The sequence below is a fragment of the Bos indicus x Bos taurus genome, chromosome 19 (genome assembly GCF_003369695.1).
Source record: "Bos indicus x Bos taurus breed Angus x Brahman F1 hybrid chromosome 19, Bos_hybrid_MaternalHap_v2.0, whole genome shotgun sequence".
In the NCBI taxonomy this organism is placed as follows: domain Eukaryota; kingdom Metazoa; phylum Chordata; class Mammalia; order Artiodactyla; family Bovidae; genus Bos; species Bos indicus x Bos taurus.
Window position 1 is genome coordinate 41601791 of NC_040094.1, and position 22331 is coordinate 41624121.

At 45.1% G+C, this 22331-nt stretch overlaps 2 protein-coding genes across 10 annotated transcripts in view; both read left to right on the forward strand.

Annotated features, from left to right (window-relative positions):
* The window catches only part of WIPF2 (WAS/WASL interacting protein family member 2), a 40883-nt gene extending 34995 nt beyond the window's left edge, over positions 1 to 5888 (forward strand). For all 8 annotated transcript variants that reach the window (XM_027516642.1, XM_027516643.1, XM_027516645.1 and 5 more), the window contains 2 exons: positions 667 to 768; positions 1007 to 5888. In XM_027516642.1, coding sequence (XP_027372443.1) covers positions 667 to 768; positions 1007 to 1047 — 143 coding nt within the window. In that variant the 3' untranslated portion in view covers positions 1048 to 5888. The remainder of the gene's footprint in view (positions 1 to 666; positions 769 to 1006) is intronic.
* A 3361-nt stretch (positions 5889 to 9249) lies between these two features.
* On the forward strand, positions 9250 to 20647 carry CDC6 (cell division cycle 6). Of its 2 annotated transcripts, none has more exons than XM_027518495.1 (12): positions 9250 to 9684; positions 10521 to 10711; positions 11493 to 11774; positions 11899 to 12098; positions 12352 to 12524; positions 12887 to 12993; positions 13997 to 14136; positions 15200 to 15300; positions 16480 to 16544; positions 18662 to 18864; positions 19306 to 19446; positions 19761 to 20647. In XM_027518495.1, exons 2-12 carry the CDS (start codon positions 10534 to 10536, stop codon positions 19848 to 19850), a joined length of 1680 nt encoding a protein of 559 aa, XP_027374296.1. In that variant the 5' UTR covers positions 9250 to 9684; positions 10521 to 10533; the 3' UTR covers positions 19851 to 20647. The 2 variants fall into 2 exon arrangements, with proteins under 2 accessions (XP_027374296.1, XP_027374295.1); XM_027518494.1 differs by having other exon boundaries at positions 9262 to 9684; positions 12349 to 12524.
* Positions 20648 to 22331: the final 1684 nt, after the last annotated feature.

The following is a 22331-nucleotide window of genomic DNA, read 5'->3' on the forward strand; positions in this document are numbered from 1 at the left end:
TGCTCTGATTTCTTCCTATTAAGTGGACTAGGATTTTTGCTTAGAAGATATGCCTTGTGGAATGGTAATCAAGTCACCCCCATAGGAAACTTGAGCTTTCATGTAGAAGAGCCATGGGAAGGAGGAGCAGAGGCCATGCCATGGCTCTCCCAGCTGTGTTACAGAATTCCCTGAGGGGAGTCCAGACTGAGAAGGAATTAACCTGGTCAAAATCTCTCAGTAGCTGGTGACAGATATTCCCAGGTTAGCTTAATTTCTACCAGTTTGTGGATTCAGTTCAGTTGGTTTCCCGTGGTGATAGTCTTTAAGATGACTATGTTACTAAAACAGAATTATATTTCTTTCCCCTCCCAGGCAAACAGCTGGGCTCCTTTACTGGGATGTGCCTGGTTTGGAAACATCCAAACCAAAAGTTGTAAAGAGCCAGTTTGTGGAAAGAAGTAAAGAACCATTTCAAAGACTCATTCCTTAGTGTAAAGAGCCTTTGAACACACTCTGCATACCAGGCATGGAGAGCTGTTGCCGTCCTCATGGGTTTACTGAGCAAGGCAGGCCCTCACAGTGCATCAGGAAGGGTTAGGAGTAGCGGCGAGGCGTGTGGGAGCCGAGGCAGACTTAGGGATTAATTAGGCGGTGATAGGAATTAATGCTCCATTCCTTTTGCAGATGATTTTGAGTCAAAGTATTCTTTCCATCCAGTCGAAGACTTTCCTGCTCCGGAAGAGTATAAACACTTTCAGAGAATATATCCCAGCAAAACAAACCGAGGTAAGAAGAGAATCAAGAAAGTTCCTCCATAATTATGCAGGCTATAGAATTGATGTGTGTTTTTCTTAGGTTAACATTTGCTTCTTCTTGTCTGCATTTTCTTAAAAAGACAAAACCTCATCCCAGGTTTTAAAGGATAGCTCAAAGAGCCTGTCTGTCTCTTGTTTTAGGAATGTTTGGGTGATTCTGGGTCTGGTGAGTGACCTTATGTATGTGGTTTTTATTTATTTTTTTTCAGCTGCCCGTGGAGCCCCACCTCAGCCCCCCATTCTCAGGTGAAGCCTGGCTTGGTCCTGCTCCTCAGGAAAAGGATGGACCCTCTCCTCTTCTCAGATGGTCCCTTCCATTCCCCTGAAATCTGCATGACAGCTCCTGATGTGTTTCTCCAGTGCAACCAACCTCTAGACTCCAAGCGTCCTCCCAACTCACCTCCATCTGTGTATGCATCTCATCTCTGGACTTGGTGACGGACTGTCTATATTGACAGTAGGGCCTCAAACCCTGCATCCATCCCTCTAGCAAGCCCTGCTGGCCAGATGAGGAAGCAGCTTCCATGTCTCCTGCTTTCCTCTGGGGAAAGGTGCCTTGTTGTGATGAATGAACTCATTGTCGGGGTAGGGTGGGAATGGTCCTCCCACTTTGTCCTACCCACTGTAGTGGGGTGGGGAGAGAGGAACTTGATGGCTACATTATATTTCTTCATTTTAGGAAGCTGGTATGGCCAGGGCTTCCAGGAGTGGGCATTTTTAGTGAAACAGGAAAGGAGTTTGCAGAGAAATGATCTGTTTTAAAGGTCACATTTGGAGCATAGGCAAGGAAATGGATCTGCTCTATTTTTAGGGGTATTTTGGTTTTGCTGTAACCCCACCCCACACCCAGAAATAGGCTGGATATAAACACTAAATACTAACCAGTTGAACTAAACATCAGTGAAAAGAGAAGGTGAAATAAACTGGGCATCCTTTCAGAGCTAGTCAGTTCCTCTGCAGCACAGGGACCAGGGGCCATGGTGGGAGCACTCTGGGACTCCCTGCTCCACTTCCGCAGGTGCTGAGGCTGAGGGATGTTGTCGTTCTCTCACCACCTTATCCCCTCAAGAGAAAAGTCCCTTTCATTCATTCATTATGGATTCTCAAATCCCTAAAACCTCTAGTGAGAGATAGGAAAATAGGACCTTGGCCTTGGCCTTAACCTTGACCTTGAGGCTGCCTCAGTCTTTTACTGCCTGGCTCCAGAAGCCCCTGGCCCTTTCAGTCCTGTTCAGAAACTGCAGCCCCCAGGATGAAAAAGGAGGGAAGGGTGAAGCACCTTGTGGAAAGGTCCAGCTCTCTGGGCTGTGAAGACTTTGAACTAAGGCCCACCGGCTCTGAAATTCATAGCCCAGCTGACTGAGCAGGCTCTTCCCATTCCCTTCCCCATTTAGCCGCAAGCCTGCATAGGTTAACATTTCTGAGTAGAGACAGGCGAGGAAGCTTCTGGGGGAGTCAAAGATTCCTCTGTGCCAAGAAGCACCATGACTTTGGTGAGGTGTGCTTCGATCCAGTTGATCTTCTATGGCAGCCAGCAGTGTTGTTTCATCTTCCAAGTCCTAGTTGAAGAGCCCAGAGAAAATGGAGGTTCCCAATCTAGGTAGGACCTGAGCTTGGATCATGGTACAGGGACTTGCCCTTCTCCGACAGCAGAATGGAGCTCCACATCCAGCTGGTGTGGTTTGCTTAAGCTCTTGAGTGCAGAGGCTGCTCAGAGCTTAGAGTGAGAGCAGAGGAACCATGCTATTGTTTGGAACGAATGGGGAAAAGTCCACGAAGACTTTTCACCAGGTACGTCACAGGCTTAAACTGTCCTAGGGACTTTCCAATCTATTGAATCACAAACTAAGGGTCTTTTCATGGTGCCCAGTGAAACCCAGGTCTTCCCACTGCTAGATGAGAGAGCTTGTAACTTGGGTTACTTGTCTGGGGTCTGCTATCCTTTGCCATCCCCTGGACCATACTGACTGTTGAGGCAAACCGCAACACACTTTTTCTAATCGTTCTTTTATTTATAATTCTTATTTTCACATCTGTTAGCAGTTACCTCTCAGCAGTATCCCTGGCATCCTGAAGCCAGGGGAGCTGAGAGAGGGGATGCTAGTGGAGGGCAAAGGAGAAAGTGCAAGACTTGACACTGCAGCAGAGTTCCAGGGTAGACACTGACCGGTTACTGCACTCGGACTGTGAAGTCTTCCCATTTGTTTTTGAAATGGGAGTTGATGCCTTTTGTATAATGTTATCAAAGTGTTACCTTCCCCCACTACCCCCGCTATTCAAACACAGAGCATTGAAATAAGCGTTACACGTAAAAGCCAAACCCCAGGTTTTCATTGGGGCTTCTTCGTCCTCCCCTGTGCCCTGCTGCCCCCCATATTCCCCAGAATTTGGACTGTGTCATGTGGGTATGGATTGTACTTTCAGTTTCTTGGCCTCATGGGAAAAGGCCTGGGACTAGATCTAGTCAGCTGGATTTTCTTCCGCAGAGCATGTTGATGACACAGTACCTATTTAAATGTCTTTGCCTTATACCTTATTTGGTTCCTTTGTTAATAACAGATTTATTATCATGTATATTTACTATTGAAGAATGGGAATGTGAGCCTCATAGTTACTGATCTATTTTGTACGCTGTAAAAAGCTTGTAATATAGGTTTGAGGTGGGCTGGCTATAAGAGCACTAAAACTTCTCACCTTTTAAACTGCTCTTTTTATCTGCTTGTGGGAATGTCGTCTCTTCAGTGGAAGATTGGGTGGTCTCATGTTGAGGCTGTTGCCCAGTCCCATTAACTCCCTTATTCCTTCCTGGAAGGAAGAGACATTGCCCAGCTAAGCATCAGAAAGCTGTGCTAAAAGCCCTCATGTGGGTTTGGTTTTATGCTGTTTTTCTCAAGTGGGAAAAACTTAATAGTTGTTTCTTACCGCCCTTTCTGGGAAACAGGCCAGTGGCCTCCAGGTTTTTCAATGAGCTCGATGTCCCCGTGTCCCTCATCTCTGGTCCCCAGACCTGGATCACAGCACTTTAATATTCCAGGTTTTCTCTCTGGTGGGGCTTTCCTCCAGCCACAGCGCCCCCAGTAGTTTCACCGCCTGGGCCTGCTGAGCGAGAGCACTTCAGGTTTTCCCACCAACAGATGGGAGGCTCCGGCCTCCAGAAAGTATACCAGCTCTCTCAGCTGGTGGAGGCGAGGAGACTGGCCACTGCACTGGGGGCATCCCCTCACCCCACAGCTTCCCAGCTTGAAACCCAGACTCACCTCCAGGGAGAGGTGAGAGAAAATTGTAAATAGACTTGCTACAGAGCAACTCAGGGTTGGGGTGTGTTTTAATTCTCCTGATCACTTGAAATAATCTGTAGGCTGCATGCTTATGGGAGTGGGGGAGGAGTGTGACTCCAGGGTCCTTCCCTTCTGCAAAGCTCTGGGGGTGGAGTAAAGGGCGGCTGAGGCCCTTTGATGGCACTACACTGAGCTGTCTGTTCTTCTGGAAACCCAACCTACAATGAACTACAGATCAGATTCCTGACATTCCAGTTGTAGGCTTTCTTTCCCTGTTGAATCTCAGTCCCCAGCTCCACGTGGTCATGGTGGTTCTCTGGGCGCCACCCTAACTTAGGGAATGGGAGGCATTACGACTCTGCCTTCAGGACTCATCTCTTAACAGCAGAATAAAGCAAAACGACAACCACCTTCAAAACACTTACAAAAACAAAATAAAGGATAACTAACCGAAGGAAGGGTTTGGTTCCATTCAACTCCACATTCATTGTGCCTTTACTTGTGTTAGATTTCTGTGCTTTCTTCCTCTGTCCCTCTTTGAAGCAATTAAATTTTCCTTGATAAACTGCTGTTTCCTTCTTTCTACTCTTGTTTCTGACAAGTGAGTGGGTTTCCTCTCTTAACTGTCTTGAACCTCATTCCACTGGTGGCAGAGGGGCTGAGCCTTCTCTTCTCGTGTCTAACCTTTGTCTTTTCCCATGGCAACCAGCACGGGAGCCCTCATCAACACTGAATACAAGACTAGAGTGACGTGTGTGAAGAGTGTGTGTATGTATGTGCGTGTCCATCTTGGCATGTTGATCAGTTTCTCTCTTTTTAAAAAATAATTTATTGTATGATTTATTTTGGCGGCGTTTCTGATTACAGTACTCCCTCCCCCCACTTAGCATTGATTCCACTCCCCCCGCAAATGTGTAATCTGGTCTCAGGTTGGATTCTTTGGTACATTTCTTTCTTCTGGATGCCGTGCAGTTTAATTAAACCTTGCTTAAAAACAAACACAAAAAACCTGCAAACTGTGTACTCTTGTCTGGGATACTTACTGCCACAAGTGGTGGCAGAGAGTGGGAAGAAGTCTGCTGCTTTGGGGGTGTCGTGGTTTGACTCCAGGTCCCCTTGAGCAGTAGAAACACTCACTTGGACATAAGCATCTGCAGCTTCCTGAGAATTTTCTCTCCTCCCCTCCTGCTGTGTTTGGAAACTCACAGTTCTATTTCACCAAGCTTACCGGGTGATTCTGAGAGTTGGTCATTATTTGTATTTGCCACCTAACTCCCCTTGGCCCATGGTTTCAGGGAGCCCAAGGAGATCCCCCAGGCCTTGTCTCTATCCCTGATGGTTCTTCCGCCTGTACGAATGGTAGATTCTCACAGTGAGGTGTGAAGAAAAGGTGAGGACAGAACACAGACTGTGTGCGTCGGTTTTTTATGTGGATGTTGGCGTTTCTCCTTCACTCCTTTTCAAGTTGAAATCTTAGCTGACTTCCTTGAACTTTGACTTCAGGTGTCGAAATTGAACCAGACAGTCTCGGCTTACTGTGGTCAGCTGACATAATCACCATAGATTTAATGAGCTTAACCTGTACTTTCATCACTAGCAGAGGTCTTGGAATTATTTCCTGGACTGATTCATAACGGGTGTGTGGATGAGTCACTCGCAGTTTTGATATAAAAACCTATGGGGGGAGGGAGTGAGGGGGGAAAAGGGGCCTCCTTTCATTTTCATCCATATTTGCCAGATAGGCCGAATTCTTGATTCTTTGATTCATCATTGTTATTAATATGATTAATAAACTACCTATTTATTGATGTAATTGTTCCTCCTGTGCCTTTGAATAGCTCTCAAATGGAGGTTGCCTAAATGACCCTTAACTTCCTAACTTCCTATCAGCTTTCTCTGTCCTTTTGGGATGGTATTGCTAGTCACACCCACCAGTGCACACAAAGACATGTGCACAGACTCACAAAAGGATGCCAGACAGGTTCTTCCTGTGTGATTTCATTCCTTCCCCCATGATACTGTGTGTGGATTAGCAGGTGATAAGGACGCTAGTCTGTCCCACTTTAATTATTACCGAGGCATAGCTGCTATGGCGAAAGTGTCGCTTCAGTGTTTCCTGACCCAGCCCAGCCACAAACTGCAGGTTACTGTAAGGAGGCTGCCTGCTTCTGACTCCCTATTACTCTGCAGACAGAGTTAAAAGGACTAAAATGTCAACCTCAGGATCCTCATCACCCTGGAGGATAACGATGGAGAGATGCTTTGTCTCTGACATCGCCGGAGCCCAGTCTGGATCATTTTACACATAATTCATTCTCCACTCCTAGGTTTAGGGGGGTGTGAGATTTAAAGGACTGTGTACTGTCTGACCACAAAAAAATGTTCATGCAAAAGATGGATAGCCGCTTGGCAGGAATGTCTTTTCCATTCATTCAGCAAGCACTGATTGCATATTTTAGCTCTGTGTCAGACAGTGACAGTATGAAGATGAATAGGACATGGTCTTTGCCTCCAAGGAGCTCACAGTCTAGCAGGAGAGCAGGACAGCCACCAGGAGAAACCTATGAGGGATACTAAAAGTCTTCATGGTAATTAGCCAGGGAAGGATGGTGAGCAGTATTCCAGACGAGGCACAGAAGCAAGAAACATTATGATGGTATCTCATAACTACTGGAGTACTGGAAAGGGAAAGCTTCAAGTAGGTACCCTTTCAGAGATCTTTCAATCTGGACATTCTGCAGTTCTCTGCCTGCTTCCCCATAGTCCCTGACTCTTGTAGGCTTTTCTTGGACCAGTGCTGTATTTCTTGGTGGATGCTTCCATAGGCTCCAGTATGCACATTAAGTACTCATGGCTGCTTCTGCTCCCTCTGTAATTAAGATAGGTAGGTTGTTCACCACCATCCCTTAAAAGCTCGCTGGGCACTTGTTACCATTGGTTATGAAGGACAATTTTTAGGTGCCCAGGTTATAGAAATAAATAGCAACAGTGGAAGTTGCTTCCTAGGTTCTATTGCCCTATTAAGAGATCAGAAATACCAGCTGGTAAAAAAGCCTCAATTCTATGGTAACACTTTCTCCATTTGTGGCAGCCTATGCCCTTCATTCTTACAGTTTTCATCTCCTAGAAAGCCTTCCTCAAATGTGTTCCCTTGCCCTCTCTCTGCTATAGAACCTGCATCTGTCTATTGGGCTTCCCTGGTGGCTCAGCTGCTAAAGAATCCGCCCGCAATGTGGGAGACCTGAGTTCGATTCCTTGGTGGGGAAGAGTCCCTGGAGAAGAGAACGTCTACCCACTCCAGTATTCTGGGCTGGAGAATTCTATGGACTGTATAGTCCATGAGGTCTCAAAGAGTTGGCCATGACTGAGAAACTTTGACTTTTCTATTACTCCTTGGATGTTTTTACTGGTTAGGAGTTTGATCTCCTTTCAGACTTCCTGGGTTCAAATTCCAATTCTTCCACTCACTAGTTGTGTGATCTTGGGCACATCTCCAACCTCTCTATTTCTGTCTCCATATTAGTGAAATGGAGATAATTCCAACTTCATGGGGTTCCTGTGAGAATTAATAGGGTGATATAGGTAAAATACCAGAGCTCAAAGCCTGGCGTACACATAAGTATTAGCTTTTATACCCTATATGAATCAACTACAACTAACTTGATTGTAATATTGTTGTTTTCCTATTACCTGGTTTTATTGCTCTATTTCATTTGATATAGAAGGATGAGAGATAAATGCTTACCATCACCTAGAATTGGGTTCTGGTTTTTAATGGCGCCTGAGGCTTAACTGGGTTATTAGCTTTGGAAGCTGGCCTGTAAATTACTGCTCTAATTTATATTTTTTCATTAAAAGCTCAGCTTGCCTCTTCTATAGAGATCTTCTCTGGTCCTGAAACCCTTGTGTTTAGCCATTAAAAAATATTTTTAAATTAAGGGGCCATAATTCTCTCCACTCCCCACATTGTGTGGATCAATGGGACTAGTGATGGGAAGGTACACAAAATATCATATTCTTATCTGTAACAAAATAAAAGCAAAGGCCTGGCCCTATTTCTCATCTTTGAAACACAAATAAGGGGGCTAATGTGATGAAGTGCAGTGTTATTTATGCAGAACTTTACAAAGAAACTGACTTTGGTATCAAATAATGATCCTAGGCCCTTCAAGGCCACCAAAAATTTTGTGACCTCTAACCCTCAGCGGATTGATTTGCTTTGTGCCTTGCAGTGTTGAGCATTAGTAAAGCACTTGGCATCAAACCTGGCACCCAGAATTGCCCAAATAATGGTAGGTATTGAGACATTACTTTGCCGACAAAGGTCTATCTAGTCAAAGCTGTGGTTTTTCCAGTAGTCATGTATGGATGTGAGAGTTGGCCCATAAAGCTGAGTGCTGAAGAATTGATGCTTTTGAACTGTGGTGTTGGAGAAGACTCTTGAGAATCCCTTTGGACTGCAGTTAGATCAAACCTGTCAATCTTAAATCAATCTTGAATATTCACTGGAAGGATTGATGCTGAAGCTCCAATACTTTGGAGCTGTTGCGAACAGATTCATTGGAAAAGACCCTAATGCTGGGAAAGATTGAAGGCAGGAGGAGAAGGGGATGACAGAGGATCAGATGGTTGAATGGCATCACCTACTCAATGGACATGAGTTTGAGCAAACTCTGGGAGCTGGTGATGGACAGGGAAGCCTGGAGTGCAGCAGTCCAGGGGGTTGCAAAGAGTCGGACCCGACTGAGCGACTGAACTGATTAACTGATTATGTAGTATCTCTCTGAAAGTCTAGCCCATTCAGTTCAGTTCAGTTCAGTTCAGTCGCTCAGTTGTGGCCGACTCTGTGACCCCATGAATCACAGCACGCCAGGCCTCTCTGTCCATCACCAACTGCCGGAGTTCACTCAAACTCATGTCCATGAAGTCGGTGATGCCATCCACCCATCTCATCCTCTGTCGTCCCCTTCTCCTCCTGCCCTCAATCCCTCCCAGCATCAGGGTCTAGCCCATTAGGATAATGAAAAGGGGTACGTGCAACACTGAGAAAGGGCATCGAGAACCAAAAAAGGGAGTGGGAATACAGTCGCGAGCTGCAAAGACTACATCTCCCGCCGGGCTTTGCGGCGGGGCCAGCCGGACTCACACGGCCCCGGCGCAACCGCGCGTCTTTCTGGAGAGGCCCCGGATGTAAACGGATCTGTGGGCGTGGCCTCACGGTGGCGCTAAGACCTGGGGCTCTCTTATTGGTTGTATACCTTCCGGCTTGATTGGCTGTGAAGGAGGGGGCTGCCTCCAAGGCGCGCGCGGCGCTCTGGCGACACCCAATCAGAAGCGTGGCCGGGCTTTGGCGGGAGGCGGGAAAGCTGCGGCTGTGCAGATTTGGCGCGAGCGTGGCTGGGCTTTGCTGCTGTCGGTGTGGGGTTTTATCCAGCAGCTTGTCGTGGACAGTCCCTGAAGTTGTCTGCCGGAGACGTGAGGAAGAGCCGGCACCGAGGTGACGCAGCCCTGTATGGTGGAAAGGAGAGGAGGCCCGGGTCCTTGGGGACGGCGGAGTTTGTGAGAGCCTGGGGCAAGGACCGCGGGAGGAGAGCTCAGATCGCCAGAAGGTGATGAGGTCGGGGTCGGGTAGGGAGGAATGCACCCTCGGAATGGTCTGACAGTTGTGCTGAGTGCGATAGGAGGGCGATGTTCCCCGAACATCTGGGATTATGTGGGGCCGAGGTTGGGCGGAGTAGGGACTGAGGGCTTGGGGAAGCCTGTAAGTATGGGAGGCTGCTGCGCTAAGGTGGTGATAATGGTCTACTCCGGGCCTGGAGCTAGAGAATTAGAAGTGCTGTAGGCGCCAATTAAGATCATCTTCTTATTGCATGGCTTGAGTGGTTAAAAATTTGGGTTCTGGAGCCAGAATACCTGGTCTTATATCTTACTTTGCTATGATGTTGGACCTCACTGCCTCTCAGTTTACTTATCAGTAAGAAAAGGATAATAGTACCTACCTCTAAAATGGTTGTAAAACTTAAATAAAAGTAAAAGTCGCTCAGTCGTGTCCGACTTTTTGCGACCCCATGGACTATACAGTCCATGGAATTCTCCAGACCAGAATACCTGAGTGGGTAGCCTTTCCCTTCTTCAGGGGATCTTCCCAACCCAGGGATCAAATGCAGGTCTCCCTCATTGCAGGTGGATTCTTTACCAGCTGAGCTACAAGAGACGCTGAGTAAATACCTAAAAAACTTATGGCAGCCTGTTATGTGTAGTAGGTAGACAAGGTATTTCTTGTTGCATAGATTTGGATATGAAGCCGAATTAAATGCTAAAATATTGTCACAACATAATCTGATTATGAAATGAGTGTTGATCATTTGGTTTAAGTTCCATGTTAATTATTTTTCCTTCACTTTTACATATTGACTGGATGTCCTGTTCCTTTTTTTGTACCCAGCTGTGCTGCCATCATGCCTCGAACCCGCTCCCAGTCACAGGCTACAATCAGTTTTCCAAAAAAGAAACCGTCTCGGACAGTGGACAAAGCTAAAAGCTCCAGTGACACCAAACTAGAATTGACAAATGCCCAGGCTATCCTGTGTTCTCCTCGTGCAGAAATTCTGCCTCTTAGCCCCAGAAAACGTCTGGGTAAGACAGCCATTGTTTGAGTACTTTTTAACCCGTAGCTCTCAACCTCTTTCTTAATAATAAGATGACTTTGAAACAGCTTTCTGAGTACAAGTAAAACAATTCTATTCCCTTTGGTTATTTTCAGAATGGTTGCTTACTGAACTTCAGAGTTAAGCTGCTTTTGAAATCGCTTTCTGAACTACTCGATAGGGCCGACCTTCAGTTCTTAATACTGAACTTGATTCTGTCAGTGTCACTGTTCGTTACATAGTATTTTGAAACTTGCCTCAGTGGTTGTGAAATTATGAGAAACAGGTGACAGTTCTTGTGGTTGATAATCCTTTCTTGTTTCTTTAAGTTTTGTTTTCTTTTTTCCCTTTCTTGTTTTAGCGCATCTATTTTTAATGAAGGGTGATCTGGTAGTACCTGGAGACATTTTTAGTTGTCATAACTGAGGGGATGCCACTGACGGTGGATGCTGCTCACTGTGATGCAGTGCACAGGACAGTCCCCCACAGTAAAAAATTATTTGGTCCAAGATATCAATGATGCCAAGGTTGGAAAGCCCTGTTTTAGAGCAGTCCTAGAATTTCCTCTCATTAAAACCTCCACCAACTAGGAAGACTCAGTGGTGCCATCTGGTGGCCGATGTTTGCTTCTGTCTGAGAGGCATTTTATTTTGGTGATTCTGACCCTGGTAGAAATTCATCCCCCTTTTGAGGGGTGGATGCAGAGATCTTTCCAAGTCCTTTACTGTCCACTGCTATGAGTGACCCATTCTGATTTTAATATGTTTCAGGTGACGACAACCTGTGCAACACTCCCCGTTTATCTCCCTGTTCTCCACCAAAGCAAGGCAAGAAAGAGAATGGTCCCCCTCGCTCACAGACGTCAAAGGGACGCAGATTGGTATTTGACAGTCAGCTGACAACTAAGTCTCCTAGCAAAAGAGAACACACCAGAGTTCACCAAAACAAAATACATCCCTCAGTTCCAAAAGGTCAGGACATCACAACCAATTCTGAACAGAGGTGTCCGCCGGAGAAAGAATCTGCATGTCTGAGACTGTTCAAGCAAGAAGGTTGGTTCTTTCACGGCAGCTGTTAGTGCAGCCTCGTAACCAAGGCTGATGATTCCAAGTGAAAGCCGGTGGGTCTTCTCAGTCCCCTCTGTTGTGTCTAATTGTCCTTTCATGTCTGGCACAGGCACTTGCTACCAGCAAGCGAAACAGGTCCTGACTACAGCTGTCCCGGATCAGCTGCCTGCCAGGGAAAAGGAGATGGATGTCATCAGGAATTTCCTAAGGGAGCACATCTATGGGAAAAAAGCTGGAAGTCTTTATCTTTCTGGTGCTCCTGGAACTGGAAAAACTGCCTGCTTAAGCCGAATTCTACAAGACCTCAAGGTACATTGAGAGTCTGAATTATGATGCTCTTACTAAAATGACATCTGGTTATTAAGGGTTAAGAAAAAGTGGAAGTACTTCAGGGATTGCAGTTTTCCCCCAAATAAGACATTTTTAATTTCATTGTCAAAATCTTTCCAAATGAAAATGGAGCTTATTTTCTTATGCTGTTAACCCCTCAAAGACACTTCACGTTCCATCAGAAGTTTATCCGAGGCCAAACTAATTTGCCTGTTTGCATTTTTTCTAGAAGGAACTAAAAGGCTTTAAAACTATCGTGCTGAATTGCATGTCCTTGAGGAGTGCCCAGGCTGTATTCCCAGCCATTGCTCAGGAGATTTGTCAGGAAGAAGTATCCAGGCCAGCTGGGAAGGACATGATGAGGAGACTGGAAAACCATATGACTGCAGAGAAGGGCCCCATGATGTAAGCATTGCTCTGTTGCATGTTGCTTTGTGAAAGTCTCCGAGATCTGTTGCCCACAAACTCACAGTCTTGTCTCTTGAATTTATCGGTTTACTCCTCGAAAGAACATTTCCTATATTTTCTCTCTGAGAGGTAGTTACATAAGCTTAAAGGGAAAGAAGAAAAGAAGAAAAAAAAAAAAAAACCTTCTAATTTCAAATTGGGGGAAAATGTTTTTAAGCTCATTGCTGTATGTTACCAAATGGGGTAGATGACTACCTTCAAACTAGTTTGAGCTGTAGGAATGTGACCTAGAGTCAGCCCACATCAAACAGATTGGAGACTTAAGAAGGTGAACATGGATCCTCATTGCTTCTTTGTAGTGTGTTGGTGTTGGACGAGATGGATCAGCTGGACAGCAGAGGGCAGGATGTCTTGTACACACTCTTTGAATGGCCGTGGCTAAGCAATTCTCGGTTGGTGCTGATTGGTTAGTGCTCTGTTGTTCATGTTACATGGTGGTTCTAAAGACTTCTTTTTTAAATCTCTTCGGCTTATCAGTTTTGTTTTGTAAAAGCAAATTTTTTTGAAAAAAAGTTTCACTGTGCCACATAGCTTGTGGGATCTTAGTTCCCCAAACCAGGGATTGAACCTTAGCTATGAAAGCGAGTAGTCCTATCCACCGGACTGCTAGGAAATGATCACCTATTACTTTATCTTACACGAGCTTTCTGCTTTCTTACCATAATAAGAAAGTTACTATAGGGACTTCCCTGGTGGTCCAGTGGTTCCACACTTCCACGGTAGGGGCATGAGTTGGTCAGGGAACTGAGATCCCACATACTGTGCAGCTCAATCAAAAAAGAATAAAAATAAATAAAATAAGAATTTTTTTTTAAAGGAAAGTTATTATAAAATAATAGGGAACTTAATCAAATCAGGGCTTCCCTTGTGGCTCAGCCGGTAAAGAATCTGCCTGCAATGCAGGAGATCTGGGTTGGGAAGATCCCCTGGAAAAGGGAATGGCTACCTACTCCAGTGTTCTGGCCTGGAGAATTTCATGGACTATATAGTCCATGGGGTTGCAAAGAGTCAGACACACGACTGAGCGACTTTAACTTTCACTAATCAAATCATTTTTGTTAACTCTGAATAGAAATGACATAATACTGCATTTCAGCAACAGTCAATTTTGGGAGTGTCTGGTCCTGCTTACTAGTCAGAATTGTAAACCTAATTTGAATACAGCATTCTTCCCACATGCCATGACGAAGGCCCAGCACAGCCAAGAAATAAAGAACACTTTAAAAAAAAGCATTCTTCAGTGATTGTGTACATCCTACCTAATGAGTATTGAGAGTGGGGGATGAGTGGGAAGCAACAATTGGAATGCTGGATTATGACTAGAAATTTTATTCAGCTTTCAGAAGATTTATTTTTCCTTTTAGGATGATTTGACCACTGATGATAAGTGTTACATATCTCCTCCTCAGGTATTGCTAATACTCTGGATCTCACAGACAGAATTCTGCCGAGGCTTCAAGCTAGAGAAAAATGCAAGCCACAGCTGTTGAACTTCCCACCTTATACCAAAAATCAGATAGCCACCATCTTGCAGGATCGACTGAATCAGGTGAGTGCCAAGCACTGTACCCAGGTGTCTGTTCCTTGTATCACCTGTGAAAGGGAAGCCTAACAATAGTTCTAAAATATTTTGCTTTGACTGCATGGCTAAACAAGGCATTCCTTTGGGCCATAGTGAGAACATTTGGTGTGAATTTCCACCCATGGCTCCATTTATTAGGTGCTTCAGTATTGGAATAAACATAAGAGAGGAGTCACTCAAATGCTTCTCTAATAGTCTCATGGAGCAGGAAATGGCAACCCACTCCAGTATTCTTGCCTGGAGAATTTCATGGACAGAGGAGCCTGGCAGGCTGCAGTCTATGGGGTTGCAAACAGTTGGACATGACTGAGCGACGAACACACACACAATAGTCTTAAAATAGGACCTGAGGGGGCTTCCCTGGTGGCTCAGTGGTAAAGAATCTGCCTGCCAGTGCAGGAGACACGGGTTCCATCCCTGATCCGGGAGGATCCCACAAGCCTTGGAGCAATTGAGCCTGGCAACCGCAACTACTGGAGTCTGGGCTTCACAACAGGAGAAGCCCGTGCACCACAGTAGAGCGTAGCTGCTGCTTGCCACAACCACAGAAAAGCCCACGCAGCAGTGAAGACCCAGCACAGCCGAAAAGAAACAGAAAAAAAAAAAAATAGGACCTGGGACTTCCCTGGCGGTCCAGTGGCTAAGACTTTGCACTTCAATGCAGGGGGGCACAGCTCCTATCCCTGGTCGGGGAACTAAGATCCCATATGTCTCATGGTCTGGCCAAAAAATTTTTTTTAAAAATAGGACCAAGAAAACACTTTCTCTTGACCAAGTAGATTTTAGTATAGTGTAGTTTTGCTAATTTAAGTTTCAGTTGCTTTTTTCCCTTTTGTGAACCTCCACCACATTCCTACAAAATGCTTCAATGTATGAAATTCCCATTCCTAAGCAGAAAAGGCATCTCTTAGACCCTAAAGTTTGGTCAATCAAGTTTAGAATTAAGTGTGAAAGTACTCATGTCTGAGACCTAAATTGCAGAAGAGGAGCTGTGTACTTTCAACTGTAAACTTCTGTGTCTTGTCCAAAGGCATCTAATGACCAGGTCCTAGACAATGCTGCCATTCAGTTCTGCGCCCGCAAAGTCTCTGCTGTTTCGGGAGATGTTCGCAAAGCGCTTGATATTTGCAGGTGAGTTATGGCACTGTTGGCTGCTTTTATTAAAAAGGAGAAATGCTGTTAATTGTCTCGTGTAACTCAAATGAATGTGGCTTAAGAGGCTCCGTTCTGCCACTTTTTACGTTCAGAAAGGAGGACTTGTTTCTCAGTGGGGAGCTCTGCATTTCCACCGTGTTAATGTCTGAAACATTATCAGTCCATTACCTACAGAGGGAGAAACAAATGAGATGTTGCTGGCACTCCCTGTGGTGATTATAGATTGGTTAATTACATTTGTATTAAAAAAGACTCCAGTTTACTTTTCCATTAGCTGGTCTCAAGCAGGTTTATTTATGGACCTGAACCATCCTTGCCTTGAGACTCCTTTTGCCCCTTCCTTTGCTTTTGTGAGCACCCCTTCCTCCAGCTGGTGGTCCCCCATAGTTGTGTTCCAGACCGCTCTCTCTCCCCCTTCCCATCCCCTGGCCCCTCCTGCTGGGGAAAGCCTCTGTGCTGACTGATGAAATTTCTTCTTTCCCAGTAGGACACTGGGGCCATTAAAATGACACTTGCTGTGTTGGCCCGCTGGTCCAACCTCCCCCTACTGCCACGCAGAAGATCCAGGTCTGGCTCGTGGCTTCCTGTGGGCAAAGTACTTTGGAGAGAGCAGTGGGAGAGTAAGCTCTTCCTCTTGCTAGATGATGTGATCCTGGATTTGAAAGTTCTTCCTAGTCAGCAAACTACTTGGATAAAGACTGCAGCTATGAGCAAGAGTCACGTAGGCTGGTGTGGTTTTAGCCTGCACATAGCCTATGTATAGATAACTGCGGGCTCCTCTTTGAGGGCTGGTGTGTATAGGTGGTGCTGTCTCTCTTTAGTCAGTCACCCACACTGCATGTCCTCTCTTCTATCCATGACATGTTTTCCTTGTCCAAAATATTATCATTGGCTCAATGTATGATGACTTACTCGGCCTCTATAAGAGGAAATTGAGTAGTGTTGAAGTTTCTCGGATTCCCTGGTCCATGATTTATTTCGAGGCAATTAGGTCCCCTGGAGTTGAGGCATAATCCAATTTTCTTGGGTTTTAAAATTATAAAACATGTTGCTTTGTGTTAATGTGCCTGTTTTTGGGCTTGGTGGTTTGGTGTGGTGTTTGGTTTGGCTCAGCCTAAATTAACTCTAGAAATACTTTTTTTTTTTTTTTTATAGGAGGGCTATTGAAGTTGTAGAGTCAGATGTCAAAAGTCAGACTATCCTCAAACCACTGTCTGAATGTGAGTAGTTTATCTCTGTTCCCTCTTCCTTTATAATTAGAAGCTTTACTTTTCTGAAAGAGATAGAAAAATGAGATGAGCATAGTTAAATCCTGTTATCCATTTGTGTATGGGTGTCTGTGTTTTTCATCAGTTTCATCTACTTTATTTCAGTCTTGCCTGCCAGTGCAGTAATCCACGCATTACTGGAAATGGGTTCTCCAGGGTGTTACATGAATAGTTGGGACAGAGTCGGTTTTCTTTCCAAGTCCTAGGAATGAAAACTAGACACTAAGATTGGATCAGCGTCTCTCTGGGTACTTGTATCGAGTGCACTTTAGGTCTTGATATAGGTGAAAGCAAAGCCCAGGAAATAAGAGTCAGACAGGGAAAGAATTAGTTCAGCTTGGGATATCGCTAGACTTTCAACAAGCCTCAGAGGGTGGCGATACAAAGATAGCATCGCTACAGTAAACTGCACGCTTTCACAGAAACGACAAAATTAGTTTTCCTTTCCCTCAGCCTTGTCCTCTTAGCTATAGAGGATGTAAAATGGCCATGAACTGCATATCTTGTGGTTAATATCGTGTTAATCTTTAGAAACAGAACAGTCTGATTTGATTGTTTCTTCCTTATCATCAACTTGTTGAAAGAAGATTAATAAAAATATTTCAGAAGTAGCTGAACAGTGCTTTGACTGATAGTAGGTAATATTTGCCAGTGCACAGATTAGATGCTGGTTTCTCTTCAACTTTTCACATCATTCCCTTTTTTCCCCTACCAGGAACATTTAGGCTTGTCAGTGGACCCGCTGAGCACCGCTCACACACACAGAACTAAAAGAATTTGTGTCTTCTTGTCATAAATTATTAAACTAATCTAATTCCTGTCTTTTAACCTCTGGTAGATGTGGTTAGCTTTAATGGCTTTAGAAGGCTACAGGGAGAATGACTTTAAATATAAGAAGATACTTTCCTGGACTTCCCTGGTGGCTCCAGGGAAGTGGTTAAGACTCCACGCTTCCAGCACAGGCGGTGTGGGTTTGATCCTTGGTTGGGGAACTAAAACCCCACATGCCTTGTGGTGCAGCCAAAAAAAAAGAAAAAAAGAAGGCACTTTCCAGCAAAGAGCACTAACTGGTCTTCTTTTGACACAGTGGGGGTGTCCCAGTATTGAAGAGACTCAGACACAAGCTGGGTAGGTGACCTCTTCTTGGAACTGTTATGAAGAGACTCAGCCATTGGATAGGGAGTAAGACTAGACCTGAATTCTTCTCAGCGTTGTGAGATTCTGCTTCTTGACCACTGAACTCCAGTTTCTCCAGTACGCTTAGTCCTCGGTAGCATCCTGTCTGTGATCATGGAATTGAAGCAGTGAAGGACAGGGAAGCCTGGCGTGCTTCAGTCCACGGGGTTGCAAAGAGTTAGCGGCTGAACAACAATCGAAGCAAACTCTTCTGGGACAACTGACTTGGTCTCAGGAAGTAACATGAGGCAACATGAGGCAAAGTTTATTACAGAGCAGATCCTTCTCTGTCTTGCCATTCCTGCATCCAGACAATGAGGCCACAGTCCTCTGTGGCTCCTTGGCAGTTTCCCAACCTCCGGCTTCTGAGATGGTGCTATCTGCTGAACTATCCGATGACATTTTCTCAAGTGTTGCTCTCCTGGAGATTGGCTTGGGCAAATGAACCAAACCTCGAAGGTCATTTGGGGAGGCTATCAAGAGGACTTAGGACTGTCCACGTTTAGCCACTCACTTGATTTGAAATATTAGGTAATTTTTCCAGCCTTTATCAATGACCAGGCCCAGTCATCTTTGATTCAAGGTTCTGTCCTTCTTTGCCTTTGAGATACCAGGAACCTTACATTAGTTCTCTGTCTAGTCCTTATTCTTTCGTGAGGTAGATTTCATCTTTTTGACATTAAATTGCATCACACAGGATGAAATAGCTCACCGTTCTGCCCAGAAAGAGGATAACCTTACTTTCCAAGTCGTGTCACATTTTGGCATCTTCCTGAGGATCGTGCTGTGTCTCATCCTTTGACTTCTCATTACAGAACTGGAACCTCTCCTTCCACTAAAACTTAGTATCATCTGTCTCGAATCGAGTTAATCCTGATTTATTTACTTGATAGGTAAATCACCCTCTGAGTCATTGGTTCCCAAGCGGGTTGGTGTTATTCACATATCACAAGTCATCTCGGAAGTTGATGGAAACAGAATGACATTGAGCCAAGAAGGAGCACAAGATTCCTTTCCCCTCCAGCAGAAGATCTTGGTCTGCTCTTTGCTGCTCTTGACCAGGCGGTTGAAAATCAAAGAGGTCACCCTGGGGAAGGTTAGTCAGGAATCTCAGCAGATGGAGCTGGGGTGGAGAGGAGAATCTGCTTTGCAGAGCAGATATTTTCCTAAAGGCCTATGATGCTGCAGCTGATGTGAATTAAAAATGGATTTTAACGGTGAGAATAAGTACTGGTATCATGTAAAAGGCAGCTGACTTTTATTTCCCTTGGGCTATGGTTGAGCCTTTACCATTAATCTTCTCCCCTTTATTTCTGCCTCTCCCTATGAAACACAATAAAGCCCCCTCCTTGCATTACAGTGTAGGTTTTTGGCGGTACCTCCAGAAAGCATTTTCAAGGATTTTATTGAAAATGGAGAGCATTAGGATGTTCAGATAACTCTTTTGCAAACCCAGATTTACATTATTTTAAAAGATGACAAAGTTAGAAGAGAGAGGGCTGTTAAACGACGTTTGTTTCCCCTTGTTCCCTTCCAGTTACATGAAGCCTACAGTAACGTCTGTCGCAAACAGCAGGTGGCAGCTGTGGCCCAGTCGGAGTGTTTGTCACTTTCCGGTCTCTTGGAGGCCAGAGGCATTTTTGGATTAAAGAAAAACAAGGAAACCCGCTTCACAAAGGTACAACGACCTGCTTCTTTGGGACATTGCTTTTAATTGTCCTGCTTTGAAGAGCTTAGATTTTTGCTAAAGTAAAGATTTAAAAATGATCACAATTAGATAAACACTTTTTTGTTGTTTGTTAGGTAGGATTTAAGGTGTGTGAAGATATGGCTATAGAATGAATCAGATTTTTTCCCCCCATGTTATTGGAAAAGAAGTGTTTAGCTTGCTTGACTCTTGTGAGAAAAGTTTAACATAGTAAAGGTTTCTGTAATAAAAACTTGGCTTTTGTGAGTTCTCCACCACAAAAAGTCCTTTTCTCTTCCTTACAGGTGTCTCTGAAGATTGAAGAGACGGAAATAGAGCATGCTCTGAAAGACAAAGCTTTAGTTGGAAATATCTTAGCTACTGGATTGCCTTAAATTCTTTTCTACTAATACCCCACCCGAAAGTATCCAGCTGGCATTTAGAGACCGATGGAGTCTTCATTTTAGTACTTTATACACTCAGGTCTGAAAGCAAGTGACCTTTTTTTTACTTAAACCTGATAAAAAATAATCTATAGATTCGTGACTATTAGCACAGAATTATATCTTTGAGTTTTATTATATTTATGAATTACAAACTACCAAGGAAACCCTTTTTAATTACACTCATCGCCTCTACCCTGAGTGTGCCCCTAACCAACATGCTTACAGGTATACAGATGGGTGCTGCAGAAAGTTCATATATTGATTTCTTAGTCTCCTCAAACATTGGTATATTTTCAAGAACGTTTGGATCAGAGGAAGCAGAACGAAAAAGGAGACTCCAGACAAATAAGCCAGCTGACGTGGAGATTGGAGGACACTTTGATCAAAGGATATCTTTTTTTTGGAGTGTGCTGTGTTCGTGTTATGTTGCAGAGACTTCCGCACTGCGACATTTTAAAGACTCGTTGAATTTCCTGGGCACTCCCAAGGTTGTGGGGGTGGTCAGGAGAATGTGACTACAGATTGTGAATATATTTATTTTCAAGTTGCAGTCTTTGTTTTCTTCAGCTATCACATTTCAAGAGAGCTCAAACTTTTCAGAAGGCAATGTGAAAATTCCTCCCCAAACTGTCCCACGGTCCTCAGCTGAAGCCACTTACTTGTTTCAAGATGCCCTCGTTTGGGTTTGGATTGTCATTGGAACCTCATTTTCCCAGTCTCTTTAGATAAATTAATCCACATAGTTACTCAAGTCCCCGCTTTTCTGGGTTTGGCTTCCAGTGGCATTAAATGGCAATTTGTGATGGGGACACCAGAGGGCACCATGATAACACTGACTGCCTTAGGAGTGCAGGTGTGGGACTGGGGTAGTTGAGGGAAGGGGAAAAAAAAACTGAAGTTTGATTCCTCTGGGAGACTGCTGTACTTTTATAACTCAAGCATATGCTTGGAATGCAAACCGTGTGTGATAGGAATGGTCTGACAGCCAGTGACCAAGTCTGTGCTGCTCCTTGAGTTCTGCCTCCTGCCTTCCTGACATGGCTTGGGTTTGAGAATTTGATATGTGTACAAATGATCAGTTGGCCACTGTTTCATTCATGCTGCCCACTGTCTCCTTGCAATGTGATCTGGGCTGCGGCAGGTGGTACAGGATAGAAGGAGGGCACAGAGAGAGCCCTCTGAAATGAACACTACCTGCTGGTGTGTGTAGCAGAGCGTGGTCTGTAGACAGGAGTCTGAATGTCTCACACTCTCCTTCACTAGAGCATTTGTTCCCTCTGCGGTCAGTTTGCGGGGGGAGAACACAGGTCTATACCTCGCAGCTTGGAAAGTGTCCGGGGCTATAAGGGTTAATGAGCATAATTGCAGAGATTGTCCGAAGGCTGATGGAAAGCAGAGACTGAATGGGATTGAGAACAGATGCGAGGCTTGATTTAAATTACGCTTTATTGGATGCTGCAGCCTTAAGAGACGTGACTGCTTTACAGTCTGTTTCCACACTGTGGGCAGCTGCTGTCTGTTCTGTGTCCACAGTAGGATCCTGCCCAAAGAGGAGCGACCTGCCCACCTCGCTGTGTTTGAGGCTTGGCGCCTTCCTCTTAACTGTAGGGCTGGAGTCAGGAACATGGCTTGACTCGCATTGGGGCTGCTGTGTATCCTCTATGGCACTGAGCCAAGGTCGCATTTGCAGATTCAAAGAGGCCAAATTTCTTCCCCCATCTACCTCCTCTCTCTCCCTTTCCCCTGGAATTAGGAAATCGGGTTTTCTGTGTACTGGTTAGTTTTTCTTCCCTTCGGTTCTCCCCCCACTGTCAATTTCTAGGTCATTGCTGCTCTTAAGACTTCAGCAATTGGAACAGGGTTGGTTCCGTCAACGATGCGTGAAGCTGACTTCGAGTCCCTGCTTGGCTTCCGCTGCCCTTATGGGAGCACAGGCTGATGTATGTTTGACAGCGGAGTCTTAAATGTAATTCAGACAGCCGGGGAGCAGACTGAGAGCAGGAAGAAAGTCCTTTTCTCGCTGAAGCTGAGAGCTCTGGGAAGGCGGTGGGATTTTTAGGAGGCTGGGCTGGGCTTGTGGTTACTGGTTTCTGCCAGGAGCATAGGCCGCTTCACATGGAGTAGTGGCAGAGATGCTGACCTACATTCTTCCTCTCGAAGGTGGTGGGGTGTGTGTGTCTGTCTCCTGGTTTATTTATTTCTTCACAGAGGCAGAGGAAGCTGCCATAGAGTGTCGGTGGGTATTGCCATGGAACACACTCAGACACAATAAAACTGGTTTGAGTTTCAACCCCGGAGCTGCAACTGACAATTCTGGCTCAGTGAAGACCTGCCTGTGTCTGGATAACTGGCAAGAGGGTGTGAGGTCCAAGCTGCCCAGAGATCCAAAGTTGGCAGAGCTCTCTCCTTCTTCCCCCTCATTGCGCCCTT